The 16,747-nt window shown below is 42.3% G+C and overlaps 1 protein-coding gene across 1 annotated transcript in view; it reads left to right on the forward strand.

Annotated features, from left to right (window-relative positions):
• The window catches only part of GPC3 (glypican 3), a 440,943-nt gene that overhangs the window by 377,804 nt on the left and 46,392 nt on the right, over window positions 1-16,747 (forward strand). Inside the window, exon 7 of the mRNA XM_072815525.1 lies at window positions 5,176-5,335. Coding sequence (XP_072671626.1) covers window positions 5,176-5,335 — 160 coding nt within the window. The remainder of the gene's footprint in view (window positions 1-5,175; window positions 5,336-16,747) is intronic.

Raw genomic sequence — 16,747 nt, forward strand, 5'->3', positions numbered from 1 at the left:
TAAATAGGGGCACCTGGGTGGCTCAGTGGTTGAGCATCTGCCTTTGCCTCAGGTCGTGATCCCGGGATCCTGGGATTGAGTCCTGCATTGGGCTCCCTGCAGGGAGCCTGCTTCTCCCTCTGCCTATGTCTCTTCCTCTCTCTGTGCATCTCTCATGAATAAATAAATAAAATATTTTTTTAAAAAAAAGAAAGAATTAAAGATACCATGCCACTATATTTTGCTTCCACTCAATAGCACATTTACTAAGTATCTGCCGTGTGCCAGACACTACCTTAAATGCAATGAGGTTCAAAGATAAATAAGACTCAGCCCCTGGACAGCTCACAGTCTAGTGGTAGAGCAAAGTCACATGTACACATAAATAATACCAGGTTGCTATTTAGTGCTATTAGTGCTATTTAGGAGGTACAGATGAAGGAAGTGCTGGTGGAAGAAGGGAAAGGAGAGCCATATGACCATCTGTGAGAGCCAGGAAGGCTTTATTAAGGAAGCAGCATTTAAACTTGGCTTGAAAGAATGGAGTGCTTTCAGTAGACAGCAATGAAAACAACTCATACTGGGTACTCAATTAATATTTGCTGATGAGACTAATGACAGGAACAGATAGGAGACATGCTTGAGAAATAGTAAGTTGTCTATATCTAACCGCCAGTTCCCCTTATGTGAACAGTTCTTATTCAGGTAATCATGACATATATGAAGGATGTACTTTTGAAAATTAACCTAAAAATGCTTATGTCAATAGCAGTTTTCTCATACAAAATAATGGAAAATTATATTTGGTCAAACTGAAATGATATTATAGCCTAGATTAGCAGTGTTCGAAGAATGGTGTATGGACCCTGGGAATCCGTGAAACCTAATGACCCACAAGGTCAAAATTACTTGCACAACAGTACCAGGGTGTTGGTTTGCCTTTTTCACTATGTTGATATTTGCACCAGTGGTGCAAAAGCAATGGTGAGTACGACTGTCAGCAACACAGTATGAATCAAAGCAGTGACTGCAAACTGTACCAGCAGTCATTGTATTCTTCACTGCCATATAGTTGCAAGAGAATAAAAGTTTCACTTAAGAATATCATGACTGGCCATTAAAAAAAAAGAATTATCATGGCTGGGGTACCTGGCTGGCTCAGGCAGTGGAGAATGCAACTCTTAATCTTGAGATCATGAGTTTGACCCCCACGTTGGGTGTAGAGATTACTTTTTTTAAAAGTTATGGACAAAACAGTAAAAATGATTAGTTTATTAAGCTATAACTCCTGAGCATCCTTTTAAAAACTATTCTGTGTGTATGGGGCACCTGGGTGGAGTCATCAGTTAAATGTCTGGCTCTTGGTTTTGGCTCAGGTCATGATCTCAGAGTTCTGTGATGGAACCTTGCATAGGGCTCCGTGCTGTGCATGAAGTCTTCCTGAGATTCTCTCTCCCTCTCCCTCAACCCCCCAACTTGGGCTCTCTCTCCCTCTCTATCTAAAATAAATAAATAAATCTTAAAAAATATTCTGTGTAATGAAATGTGAAGTACACTTACAGTATTTCTGCTGCAAACCGTGTAGACATACATCTCAAGGAAAAGCACTTGTAAGATTATTTAAGCTATGAGCTAAACTGGCCTCATTTTCATGCAATGCCATTTTTATTTCAAATAATGACTGACAAACTATGGTTATTCAGACTCAAGTATTTGCTAGACATTTTCTTTGAAAGGAATAAAGAGAGCCCATCAGTTAAAGGAAAAACTGATAGTATTTGTTGCCAGTGATAAAATTTAAACTTTCAAGATAAAATAAAAATTTTGAAACACTTGTATCTGCTACCATGAGCTTGCGAGCTTCCCAACACTTAGACATTTTCTAATTAGATTGGAGGTGATGTAATGAATGGATGTGATTTTTTTTAAAGATTTTATTCATTCATGAGAGACACAGAGAGGAGAGAGAGAGAGAGAATGAGAGGCAGAGACACAGGCAGAGGGAGAAGCAGGCTCCATGCAAGATGTGGGACTCGATCCCCGTCTCCAGGATCATACCCTGGGCTGCAGGCGGCACTAAACCGCTGCACCACCGGGGCTGCCCCTGGATGTGATTTTTTAATGTATCATATAATGAAAGATATTGACATTCAGAAGACCTGTATAGCTCAGTGAACCAGTATTTTTGGATGACCATGCATGATGATATAAAATGGCTAAAAGGTCCATTCAAAGTTCAGAGCACACCAATGAATTTTAATGTAACAGAACATGAAAAGTTTATTCATGTGGTTTCATACTTGACATTGCAACTAATTTTCCCCACTTACTGAGTTTTTATGAAGTGTCACCGAAAAATATCCACAGTTTTCTGAAAGGCTACTAAAATACTTCCCTCTTTTCCTACTACATATCTGTGAGACACTAGATTCTGTACAAATATTTAAATCAAAACAACAGATTGGATGGAGAAGCATATATGATGATCCACCTGCCATATTAACCTGGACTTTAAAGAGATTTGCAAAAATGTATAACAATGCCACCCTTCCTTCTAACTATTTTATATCAGGGGAAAATATATTTCTTTTTTCATTAGAAAATGTTATATATGTTAACACATTATGGATTTATTATGGTTAAGTGTAAACAAGTTATTAAGTATTTTTTACATTTCTCAGTTATAATTTCTAAGATGGTAAATGTCAATAGATATAAACAACTTCTTGTATAAACAGAAGTTCTCTTGGATTTTGAATATGAGTGTAAAGGGGCCCTGAGACCAAAAATTTGAGAATCATTAGGCTAGCTTATCCTAGCCTATGCATCTATATTGTACATTTAGATGTGTAGGATAAGTTGGAATAGGGAGGGTCAGAGAAGGGATGCATTAGAGCAGGAGGATAGAGATGGTGCTAGAGTAGGAGACGGTAGGTGGCTTGGCTTCTCCAACACCATTAGAAGTTGTTGGACTTTTCTTTCTTTGCTCAAAAAAAAAAAAAAAACCAAACAAACCCATACTCCCATTTCTCTATGATATATAGCTTGTTCCAAGTAGATCTTGATGTAGGAGTTAAATCACAAGTGGATAACATAAAAGTATACTTTGCAGTGACAATGAACATGGATAATAGAAACCAGGATATGTCTGTATATGCATTTTTTCTGGATACCTCTTGTGCAATCACCAAAATCTCACTTTTGGTAGATCCAGCATCTTTTTTGGCCAATATTTGTTTAAGTATGAAGTGGGCCTGACTTTTAGGACTGAAAATGAGAGGTGGGGCAGGAATAGAGGACCCTGGAATACAGCCTTGGTGAGAAATGCAAGGAAAAGTAAAATGGGGCCTAAGAGCCGCCCTCAGACATGATTTGCGTTGTGGGTTGGGCTTCCGGGTCAATGGAGAAATTGGAGAAAGTGAGAGTCACCATCAAATTATAAAGGCATTGACTAGGGCACAGGGTGGCTCAGTGGTTTAGCATCTACCTTTGGCTTAGGTTGTGATCATGGAGTCCTGGGATTGAGTCCCGCATCAGGCTCCCCACAGAGAGTCTGTTTCTCCCTCTGCCTATATCTCTGCCCCTCTGTCTGTGTCTCTCATGAATAAATAAATAAAATCTTTAAAAAGGAGTTGATTACATAACTGAAAAGCCAGACACAGAGGTGTAAAACAAACATGCCTCTTGGTAGGCATATTATTTACAATAAAGCAAAATGAATTTCAAACCAGCTTATAGAAATTGTGAAAGAGGGAGAGATTTTTAAAGTTTTTCTAGTGACCAAGGCATGGTACATTGGCAATTAATTGTAAGTATGTATTTAAAATGTGTGTAAAATGCCATTGGTAATCTCTTTATCTGGTGGGAAGCATTTGTTGTAATATAATGGAAATATAATTGTAGGAGGCTTCTGTAGGGCTCTTTCCTGATCTTGGTGTCCTCCCAGACTATAAATATGCTTTGTCTATCACACCTTAAGCTTCTTTTTTTAAAATAATAAATTTATTTTTTATTGATGTTCAATTTGCCAACATACAGAATAACACCCAGTGCTCATCCCGTCAAGTGCCCCCCTCAGTGCCTGTCACCCATTCACCCCCACCCCCCACCCTCCTCCCCTTCCACCACCCCTAGTTCGTTTCACAGAGTTAGGAGTCTTTATGTTTTGTCTCCCTTTCTGATATTTCCTACCTATTTCTTTTCCCTTCCCTTCTATTCCCTTTCACTATTATTTATATTCCCCAAATGAATGAGAACGTATAATGTTTGTCCTTCTCCGATTGACTTATTTCACTCAGCATAATACCCTCCAGTTCCATCCACGTTGAAGCAAATGGTGGGTATTTGTTGTTTCTAATGGCTGAGTAATATTCCGTTGTATATATAGACCACATCTTCTTTATCCATTCATCTTTCGATGGACACCAAGGCTCCTTCCACAGTTTGGCTATTGTACACCTTAAGCTTCTCATTGGTGAGTTCTCCTACCATGGAGGCTTTCAGGAACTTAAATACCATGGTATAGAAGGTCTAATGCAGTAGACACCAGCTACTGGGTGGTGGGAGTAGCATGGAGGAGTAGGGAATCATGTCAGATGCTATGGAATGTTCTGTAAGTATAAAATTCTAAAGAATATAAGCAGCTGGGGCACCTGGGTGGCTCAGTTGGCTAGTTGCAGCTCAGGTCATAGTGATCTCAGTGTCATGGGATCCAGCCCTACTTTGGGCTCTGGGCTTAGCACAGAGTCTGTTTGAGATTCTCTCCCTTTCCCACTCCCTCTGCCCTTCCCTGCTAAAATAAACAAACAACAAGTAAATAAATATTTTTTAAAAAAGAATATGGGGCACCTGGGTGGCTCAGTCAGTTAAGTGACCAATTCGAGATTTCAGCCAGGTAGTGATCTCAGGGTCATGAGATTGATGCCCATCTGGCTCTATGCTCAGCACATAATCTGCTTGGGACTCTTCCTCCTCTCTCTCCCTCTGCCCCTCCCCCCCAGCTCTTTCTCTCAAATAAATAATTTTTTTTAAAAAGAATATAAGCAGTTTACACTTACCTACATTTGAAAATGGTTTTTAAAAGCTTCTGTGCAGTTCATTCAGCAGTTTTCAATGCCTCCTGTTTGTAAGACTGTTTCAGACCTCCCTGAGAAATAAATCTTAACATGCTGCTACATTTCTGGTCCTTTCTTTCAGCTCCTGAGAACCATGTCTGTGCCCAAAGGTAGAGTTCTGGATAAAAACCTTGACGAGGAGGGGCTTGAAAGTGGCGACTGTGGCGACGATGAAGACGAGTGCATCGGGGGCTCCGGGGATGGCACGATGAAAGTGAGGAACCAGCTCCGCTTCCTTGCAGGTATGTGTGTGAGCCAGCTGGCATCCAAGCCAAAATAGCTATGCTTGTGGATTCAACACCAGTTGACTCTGCTCTCTGTAACTTTCTGAAAGTCCCCACAACCTACAATGCCATCAACTTTGCAAAGAAATACTATACTCTAGAAAAAAAAGTTTTCAGGTACCCCTCTTTTCCTCCCATCTCCAGACCTAGGTAGATTAAAAGGGTAACTTCCTGTTTTTATTTTTTATTGTCTAAAACAATCAGACCAAATCAGGTGGCCCTGTTTCCCATTGAATATTTCCTTGGTTCTTCTCAGTTATGAAAAGCAATGCAATCTTGGGAGTCTTGTGAAAACTGACAATGGGGTAACTTTAAAAGGAAGCATAAACATACTGCCCTTGTTTCTATCTTCATACCATTGCCCGCATTTATTTCCGTATTAGATCCCACTCTTCTGTCCTTTCCTAAATTACACCCATCCCTCCACTGTATGTTAACTGTCCTGGAATCAAAATGTTAAATTTGCATTTTAAGTGTGATAAAGTGAAAAAAAATAGCTTTGGGGGTAGAGCAAACTTGCATTTGCATTCTGGCTCTCTTCCTCCTGAGTCTTCATTCCCTTGTCCATCAAATGGGGATCAATACCCCAACTTCACAGGACTATTGCAGGATTACATTAAGGGGGAAAGTTTGTAAAGCATCTAGCCTGGTACCAGCACATATTCAGTGCTCCATAATTGTTAGTTTCCTGGAATGAAATCTTTCACACACATCCCCATCCTCTCTGAATTACTACCACAAATTTTGCCAATGCTTTCAAGAAATAGTCTGCAGTGGCTCCCAAGTTCCATTCCTAGGGCATAATGGGATCACTCAGAGGCTGGCACCTTATAATCAGTAAAAATAATATAAGCCAATGTTCACTGGACATTAACCAATACTGCGAGTGCTGTACTGGAACTTTGCTTGCATTGTCTCATATCATTTTCACTGTGAACAAGGGGTTGTTACTATTCCCACATTACAGATGAGAAAACTAATGCTGGAAAAGGTAATTTGCTTAAGGTTGTGCAGTCACTAAGGGTAGAGTCAGGATTCAGAACCACACAGTGAGATTTCAGAGACTACTCTTTGAATAACTCTACTCTGATCCTTCCTTCTCTGCTCATCTAGACTTTTGTAAAAAGGCTGAAATCTGTTCTGCTCTTCGCTATCCAGAAAAGCTTCCAGTCATCTAAAGGTTGCCCAGATGATTCACCAAAATATTAACTGGCTCCAGCATTAATCCTTGGGACACACCACTTTTCATACTTCTCCAAAAATGTCCCTGCCTAGCCCTCCTCTCACTTTTCTGCCTATAAGCCACTTCCCGGTCCATTGCAAAACACCACTCCACGATGCCATGGTGACTTAACTTTTTTCAGCAGTGTTTGGTAGGGCACCTTGTCAAGGGCCTTTTCAAAACCTAAATAGATTATATTCACTGGTTTCCCTTTGTCCACTAGCACATTTAGCCTCTCAAAGAATTCTGGTCAATTAGTTAGGCATGATTAACCCTAAGTGCTTTGTAAACTGTAAAACACCTACACAAATGGTGGGTAATTTAATTTACAGGAAAAATGATGCCTTACTCCCAATAGGTTACACTTGTGTAACATGTTCAGTGATCCTACTGGCCTGGAGCTCCTTCAGTCTCCTTTGAAATGCTTCTCATGGAGAGGAGACTTGTTGGCAATCTGCCAGGCTCACGGCACAATAGCTCTTTGGAACGGCAGGCTATATACTTTGGTCAGCTGTTACACAATTTTACCCCAAATCTGGGTAGATGCCATCTGGTCCCAGTGATTCATCAACATCCACTTAGTCAACCAGACTTGGAACACCATGTGCGTTTACTGCCATCTCACTTAGAACTTTCACATTTTTTCCTCCAAAACACAACTTGGGAATAAAAAATGAAAAACAAAAAAACAAAAACAAAAACAAAACACCAGGCTCAGAGGAGGTTCAGACCCTCTTTTATCTCCCTTTTGTCCCAGAACAGACCTTTTACACCATAACCAATGAGTGGTCCTACTGGCTGGCTGCCCTGGCTCACTTCTTGCAGGACACCTCTATTCCTGACTTTGCTTCTAACTCCCATGTGTCCTAGGGCAAGCCCCTTCCTCCTTTGGAAAGTCAGTCTCCATTTGCAAAACCAAGAGAATGCCCAGTCCTCATGGGCCATTCTAGTGCTGGCAATCTGTAATCGTGTTCATTGATTTGGCTTTAGTACCTGGCAGGGTGCTTATTGGAGTCTGGGGGACATCATAATTAGAGTTTTCTTCTGACCTTGTAGGTTTCCCTTTGTTTTTCTCTGTTACATATGATTGTGGCAATTCAATAACATCATCATAATAATAATGAAATCATCCATTCAAAGCATTTGGCAAGGTGCCTAGCACCTGGTAAGCACTCAAAAAATGCTACCTACTAGTACAACAACTGGTCTGTTACTGCTACTGCTGACCTCTGGAAGCTCAAAGAGCCTGCAGACGTTGCTTAGAATTAGCTTGTTGTATTAGTTTAAGACCAGGTAACCAACATTCAGCAGTATCCTCAGTACCTCTTGCTACTCCAGGTGGGACCCGTGGACCAGTAATGTCTGTATCATCTGGGAGTTGCTAGAAATGCAGACTCTAAGGGCCCACCTCGAGACCTGCTGAATCATAGGTCAGGTTAACAAGATCCCTAGGTGATGTGTTTGCAACCCTTACCGCCTTCCAATTGAGCACTTATGGCATTTAGGTTTCAAACTTGAAGCATCTAAGAAGCCACTAAGCTGGCCCACAATGAGCCAAGTGTTGGAGGAAGTACAAAAGAGGCCTGAGGCCTGGTGACCCATAGGATAGATTAAGACACTTGGGTTCCAGTTCTAGCACATTTACTCACAGTGAGACCTTTAGCAGGTTATGTAGTGCTCTGAGCCTCAGTTTCTCCAACTGTAATGTGGGGGATACGCATCCTCCCCAACCTCAATGAGTGGTGGAAAACAAAGGTGACAATGAGTGTAAAAGTGCTTTGCAACCTGTTGAGTTCTACAGATATTTATGACAATTGGGGGACTGCTATTATTAATCCCAAACCTCTGAAGCTCTTTGGCTTTCTCAGCATCCCTAGCTCGGCACATATTTTCTGCAAAGGTAGAATTTAGCCCATAAGTTAGAAAATGCTTTTGCACTGAACACCGTGTTCAGACTCCCTCCCAAAGACAGACCATCCGCGGTGGAGCTGGTGCAATAAATGGACCGTCTTGTTGCCCGGCTGCCATCAGCATCGTTCCCAGTTACCCACCTTGTCAAAGCTCTTATTGTAAGCTGTTTGGGAAGCTGGCTACTCCTGGTGCTTTGGCTGCGGCTGATTCCTGAGAAGCTTTGCAAGCTCTGGCCAGGTGTCCCTAGCCAAGACATGATGACTAAGCATCTTAAGCATCTCCCCCTCTCCGCCAAGTCCTGACTCTCACCCACATGGAAAACCATGCACACATGTGCCTGTACTCATATAGGTGCATGCCTGCACACGCGCACACGCACACACGCACGCACACACACCTGCTCTTGGAAGCACAATTGAAACAGGCTTACAAAGCAACCCAGTAAGAAACACCCATCTCAGGGATACCTGTTACCACTCCCTCACCCCCTGCCTCCCTGGGCTTGTTCTTGCTCCAGAGCTTGCACTATTCTGTGGGTATAGCCTGAATAATCTGGTGAGCCTAAGATCTCTATCACTGCAAGTCAGAAAAATAAAATATGGGGCACCTGGTGGCTCAGGGGTTGAGCATCTGCCTTCGGCTCAGGTCACGATCCCGAGGTCCTAGGATCAAGTCCTGCATTGGGCTCCCCATGGGGAACCTGCCTCTCTCTCTGTGTCTCTGCCTCTCTCTCTGTGTCTCTCATGAATAAATAAATAAAATCCAAAAAGAAAAAAAAGGAAGAAGACAATATTAACTCAAGCTAGTTGTCAAAGACAAGGGGAAGTGATCACGGATGCTGTGGAAGCCTAGTTCCTTGCATGAAGAAAGTGGGAACAGGCTGTAGAAGATAAACACATTGCTGGTTGCCACATGGGAGGACAGTGGCTCCAGCCGGTTGGTGGCGAGCTGAGGAGGTAGCTTCATGAAGCACATATTGGGCTTAGAACTTGAACCAATATTTTTTTAAAGATTTATTTATTTATGATAGAGAGAGAGAGAGAGGCAGAGACACAGGAGGAGGGAGAAGCAGGCTCCATGCAGGGAGCCCGACGCGGGACTTGATCCCGGGACTCCAGGATTGCGCCCTGGGCCAAAGGCAGGCGCCAAACCGCTGAGCTACCCAGGGATCCCCAACTTGTACCAATATTAAAGCCAAATGGGTGTTTCTTCCCCGTTTAAACAGATGTTTCTTGTGGTACTGTTCACCCTCAAGAAACTTTCAGTTTCACTGTGTTGGTGTGGGGACCGCAAAGAGAAAAGCTGCCACTGGATCCCTCGCTGGCTGGGAGTCAGGGGGGAGGTGAAGTTGGGCCAGGGCAGGTCTCTCTTGCCATCCTGCGCGGTCGTGTCCAGGTGTCAGGAGGAGAAGCAGCTGTCCGCTCTGCCCCAGCAGTGCTGGGGGTGGGGTATTAGGACTCACAGCTGTGGGCCCCATGGGTCTCCACACTCAATATTTCCTCCTCGCTGTTCCTTTACCATCTGGAGGCAAAAGAACAACTAAAAAAAAAATAGCATTTAGGACATGTTTTTTTTTAGGCTAGTGATTTTCATTCATTTTCTTAGTGCCTCAAATGTAACCTTATATTCTGACCTTTGCGAGCCTGCACACATAGTGAAGGGGAAGGACACTTGGACGGCTTAGCTCTTTTGAGTTGTCGAGTCAGACCTTCATAACGTAGGCCGGTAGCCACATTGTCTGATGAAATTCTTTAATGGGTTGGTTTGGTGAGAAGGATAAAACCGACGGAGGAACTTTATAATGGGCCTTTTCTCACGGGTGACATCTGCAAGGTTAGAATGTTTTAGAACAAATCACATTGCAGGCCCAAGCATCAGTAGAAAGTTTGTAGAGGAATGACATGTCCTGGGTTTTTTTTTTTTTTAATGGGAAAGTTGTTGAGTCCTGTTCAGAGATCAAAATACATGTGGACACAGTAATATATCTATTTATACTACCCTACTGGTCATAAGTCTAGGAGTAAATTATGGCAGTTTTCCCAAAATGTATTCTATAGTTTGACAATCCTACTTCCTCTGCACCCTTTGCTTCTCGCTAAGTAACCCGCTCCTGGAGTTCCCAAGCAGCATCTTGTAGTGACTCCCTCCTACCTTCTTTCTTGTGATGTCAGTCCCTCAAACATGTGACCCCAGTTAAGAGGACCTCGTGCCGTTCACTGTGAGGTGGAGCCTGTGTGATGGATGAACGCGATACCTTTCTACTTCAGGTTGCTGATGCTTGAGACATTCAAGGAAGGAAGAGCATTTCATCTACAGAGTCAAACACACAGTCTTGTGGCCTTGGACAGAGTCACTCAGCTCCTCTGAGACTCAGTTTCCTCCTCTGAAAAAATGATAAAATATTTCCTGACCTGCAGGGGCCCCTGAGTGGCTCCATCTGTTGAATATCCAACTCTTGATTTTGGCTCAGGTCATGATCTCAGGTCCTGAGATTGAGCCCCACATTGGGCTCTGCACTCAGCGGGGAGTCTGCTTGAGATTCTCTCTCTCCCTCTGCCCCTCCTCCAACTCATACACTCTCTTGCTTTCTCTCTCTCTCTCTCTCTCAAATAAATAAATACATTTTTTTTAAAATAAATGCATCTTTTAAAAAAATTTCCAGACTTGCCAACTTCAAAAGTTGTGGAATGAAACACAGGTGATAAAGGACATAAAAGTACTTTATAAACTGTAAAGCAGTTTCTCATTTGGGGTAATATTGTTAATACTGTTTAGTACCATTGGGTTGTAAGTTATAGTTGCCAAAAGCCTGTAGCTAAAATTAGAAATTAAGTCCCCAATGTTCTGGCCAACTATTTTCATTATAATATGCTCCTTCTCCATCCCCAAGATAGCCTTTTCAGTTACTCATTAACTTGTTTCCAGACCAGTGAGAAGGCATTTCAACAATGACAAATATGTCTGCTGAGTGGTGCAAGTAACCACAGTCACAACAGTGGTAGTCACCTACATCTTGAAAGAATCACAGCTAGTTATGTTTTGTTTTCTTTGGTGTTAGTGGGACAGTGAGAGCAAGGGTGGATGAGTTGGGAAGGTCAAGAAAGGGCCTGTGATTTTTCTTCCCCATTCTATCTTGCTCTTAGCTCTAAGAAATCTGCTTTCATGCGTTGATCTTTTCAAGAACAAATGCCATAGGGAAGCTGAAGGAAGCAAAGCTTACTATCATAGCACTCTCCACACGGATACAGACAAGGTGGTTCTTACTAATACATTGACAAGACAGCCAATTCCACCTCAGCTCAGAGCTTTGTGCAGTTTTCATGGCTCACAGAGATGGATTTTGATGTGAGCTGTAACAGTGAGTGATATTATATGCCCAGTTCAATAAGTGTACCCAGAAAAGGCCCTTCTCCATGCTTTAGCATCACCTAGGGAATGAGTACAGGTAAGCTGGTGATAGATGAGAGTAAGGGAAGGTTAAAAACTTTCCATAAAGTTACCATAACTTGAGATGCTTTAAGGAGTGTGTTGTTATTTGTGAGATATTCGGGGGTTCACTTTTCTAGGCTTACTGACCTGTGATACTTTCCTGCCTGAGCTATTGGGCTAGGAGGCTTTCATCAAGGGTAACTCTATGATAGTTACACTTGCTGGTGGACATTCCATGAAACTCTAAGAATTAGGGGAGTGTTAGAGGGGAGTGCAAACAATCTGTGGCCATTATATTACAGCTTATGATCAGTTTCAAATTAAAAGGAAACTGTTGAATATATGAATCTGCCTAAATGGTGAGATTGATTTTCTCTGGATGAAGCCATGTTGGCCAACTTAGTGACAGCCTCGCCCAAATTGTGGTAATCTAGTGTGATAGAAGGGAATGGGAGGGAGAGGTTCAACACTTAGTTGATAGAAAATTGAAAGAAGAACCAGCAGGAAGGTAGCAAGCCCAAAGCCTCTAGCTGAGCTGAAACCTTTCCTGGAAGATAACATTCACAAGGGATCTGGAAAAGCAGAGGTGTACACCATCGACTGGGAAGTGTTCCCCCTCAAGGAGAAATACCATCTCAGAAAGAGAGAAAGATGTGACATTTAATGAAACCTGTGCAATTATCTCTTGCATGAGCCACATCAGAGGAGCCCAGTATAACAAGGGATCATGACCCTGCAGAGCAAGACAGAGACCAAAGGTGTCAGGTGCCACCAGTCCCAGTGGTCACACATGGAGATGAGTTAGGAAACCAGCCTGACGTCCTCCTCTGACAGGAGGAGGCACTCAAAGCCACCAGATGCTTTGCAATTGCTGACCTTCCATGAAACCCCTGAAACTACGCATACACATGCACACACATCCACACACACGCGCACACAAATCCTCAGGTCTCTGTCTCCAATTCAGACCATGCTGTCCTTGAACTTTGGTTAATATGGCAAAAAGGTGTAGCCAACTATCTTTTTCTCCCCCTTAGTTGCCTGGGTCAGGTGCAAGGAGATTTCCAGTTTTCTTCAGTAGGAATGAAGTTACTGGCACGTTTTTATTTGGTTGTTTTCCTTTTTTCCTGTTTGGTTAGTTTTTTTGAAAGGAGAGCTTGTTATAGTATCTGCCTACGTACATACCTGGCTATGAAATGTTTAATGATCCAGTAAGATGATCCATGGCACTTATGGTTCTTTTTTTTTTTTTTTTAAATTTTTATTTATTTATGATAGTCACAGAGAGAGAGAGAGAGAGGCACAGAGACATAGGCAGAGGGAGAAGCAGGCTCCATGCACCGGGAGCCTGATGTGGGATTCGATCCCGGGTCTCCAGGATCGCGCCCTGGGCCAAAGGCAGGCGCCAAACCGCTGCGCCACCCAGGGATCCCGGCACTTATGGTTCTTAACATTTCTAAATATACTTATGGAATTTTTAAAAAACTTCCTTTTGATTTTTTTCTAAACAATCCTAATGGGTATGAGTGAGGGTAAGTAAGCCTTTAAGGTGACAATGGGAGACCACTGCAGACAGAATCTCTTAATTTGTAGCTCATTTGGTGATCTTAAGCCATAATATAATTACCGGATAAATAAAAATCAGTAGAGGCTATTCTGTAAATTCTGGTGTCGGAGAAGAGTCTATGCCAGAGTGGGGAGCAATTTCATTAGCAACTTCGGGATGGGTTTCAGAACAAAGTACTGTCCTAGACTAACAATGAGTTCCATGGAGGGTAGAAAGCAAGTCTTTTTCATTGTATGTATACACCTAATCAGCTCTTGGTCACCAACCTCTGTAACCCTCCCCCGCCTTGCCTTGTCATTGTTACTTAGTAGATGTTCAATAAATATTTCGTTTATCCATATGCTATGTTTACTTTTCAGCATTTGCTTCCTTTTGCCTAATATTTGGTAGGTTTTAACCTCACTGCTTCTTTAATTAGCTTCCTCAAAGTAGACTTTGACTTCTAGCAGCTGAAATTGTGAGCAAAGATACAGGTGATTCCAGCTCCAGTCAATAGTGAAGTGGACAGGACATGCTGTGTGACACATCATGGAGCCTAGAGTACCTCTTGAGGAGAGTGAGGAGGATGGTGAAGAATCTGCAAACAGGGTTAGTGGAAAGATAGTGAGAAGAAGCAGTGATGGTTAGTCTATGCAAGAAAAGAATTAGGGAGTGTGAATGTTGTCGTCTAATATTTTGAGGTCTTGCGTGTAGAAGATGAAGGTGGTTCTGGAACCAATACATGGCATGTACCAGGAGATATGTTTTCACTTGACAAAAGGGGAACTTTCTAACCCTTCAAGCTATTTCTCAGTGGCATGGATTGCTCTAGGGAACAATGAGCTTTCTGACTCTGGAGATATTTGACTAGAGATTAAATAACCATCTATCAGAAAGATTGGCTGGGTGAGGGTGGAGTAGGATGTCAGATAGTGAGCAGGGCTCTTGATTTCCATGGTCCTGAATGGCTCTGAGATGCTGTGGTCTTATGATGATTCAATCACGCACATAGAGCAAAAGAGAACCAAGATGGTAGAACAAACCAGTGAGGCAATTTTTCGGCTGGGGGGAGGAAAGAGAAATGGAGAAGTTACCCTCTCTGGTCATATTTGAGCACATGTCACCAATTATGATTTTCTGCAACTATTTTCCTACACAAATGGATCCTTAGGAATGACAGAGATTTTTCCAGGAAGTAGCTCCTTTCAACATCCTGTCTGTCACTCACAGGCTCTAGAACCCCAATTCTCATTTCTCCCCAATTATTTACAGGCTTATAGCCTTCCTGCCCCTTTGTTAGAAAAGCAAACTGGCTACAGCCCCTCCTTCAGCTCTGAATGGTTAGCCTGAATGGCGGGATGGTCAATACCAAGGTTGTCTGGGCCATGCCCTTCTCCCATACCACTCTGTTCCTTCTGACCCTGGCTTCACAGAATAGACCAGTGCATCTTAAGTTATCTGGACTGAAGGACTGGGAGGTGGCGGGGGTGGGGAGATTTGTTCCTCCTGAACCTGTCATGGACCGATAGTTTTGTAAAACATAATAAAATTGAACTACTACAAAAAAGAAATCACAAAAAGGCCTACAGAATATAAGCCACAGTTTTTAATTAGGAGACTCAATGGTCCTAAAAAAATCTCTCTGTGAAATTGCTATAAAAATCATTAAGTGCTGGAGCACCTGGGTGACTCAGTGGTTGAGCGTCTGCCTTTGGCTCAGGTTGTGATCCTGGGATCCTGAGATTGAGTTTTTTCCCCGCAGGGAGCCTGATTCTCCCTCTGCCTATGTCTCTGACTCTCTCTCTCTGTCTCTCATGAATAAATAAATAAATAATTTTTTTAAAAAAATCACTAAGTGCTTACTTTCAATTTCTGTGCTTGTCTCCTCACAGATTGGCAAAAAAATTAGGAGAGCAGCAGACCCCACTCTGAGAAGGGAGGAGTAGCCTGCTGTCTGTGTCTCTGCCTTGTCTCCCCTTCCTGTTGGAGCCAATGGTGGAACAGACCCAAAAGCAGTAGTTGAAATGGGGGGTGAGGGCAGTGGTGTGCTGCTATGTCTCCGGATGCATCACATCAGTAGCTTAATATTGACTGTGTAGGAAATATTTACTCCACAGAAAGCAGCAAAAACTATAAATCAGGGCTCGATTTATTGTTTTGACTGTCTAGACTCTAGACTTAAGGAAGTGATAGGAAGACTTTAGCAGTGTGGATTAAACTTGAAATCGTGTTTGTTCCATAGCCATTACATTGTGAGAGGCACAAAACATTGAGAGTCCATTCTTCAGTATTCAAAAACTGTTATCCAATCTAGCAGAGAAGTCACTGCCATCACTGATGGAGGAATGAGATTCTGACATATATCTTTGTTGATTCATTTTTGTTCCTTAATGTAAATCAATGTATCAGCCAGTGTTCTTGCAGGAACTACACTTACCTGTCAGTCACCACCCTGGTTGGGCTACCGATATAAGAGCCTGGCAAAAATTGATGGAAGGATTCTGTGAGAATCAATTGGCTATATAGAATTTATAATGAGTATTGTCTATTTTTTTATTATTTGGACATTGTGTGTTCCACATCCTATATTCCATCAAAAATTGATCTGACATGCATGCTTTTCTTTTAGAGCCATTTGTGAAACATTTACCAGTATAGCTTGAAGGGATACTTTGGAAGATTTGTTTTCCTTCCTTTATCATCCTTATCTAGGCTTAATTCAATAGCTTTGTCCACCTATGAGTGAGGGAAAGTTTCTCTCTTCCTAAGTTATGCTAGAAAATGCAAGAGCCCCTCATTTTCAGTTACTCTGAAATCTAGGATTCCTTTAGAATCCTAGACTTGGAAACTTCCTAACTTGGAAGCTGTTAACCAGATCCATAAACTTTTTTCTCAAAACCCCTCATTCCCTGTTGAGGTTGATGGGCTCTCACTGAAATCTCTCTACTTAACCCCTGGAAATCTCATCAGTCCCATTGCACAAGATGGGAGTCTTGTAGGCCAGGTTGTGGAGCCCTGGGGTGAGGACTGCTTTCAGCGTCCAGTCTCCCCATATCAGGCAGCATTATGACCAATGAATACCACATGCTGGTATTAACCCTGGTTTCTCAGAGTTAGACTGGAACTCCTAATATCAGGTTACATTTTGTTGGCTTGGTAATCACTTTTTTAACCACCGACCATATGGGCAGAGGTTGGAAGGAAAGCTAAATTTGGAACACACCCCCACTCTCCTTTTCAACATTTCTTTCTTGTTTGTGTG

The sequence above is a fragment of the Canis lupus genome, chromosome X, assembly GCF_048164855.1.
Source record: "Canis lupus baileyi chromosome X, mCanLup2.hap1, whole genome shotgun sequence".
Taxonomy (NCBI): Eukaryota; Metazoa; Chordata; class Mammalia; order Carnivora; family Canidae; genus Canis; species Canis lupus.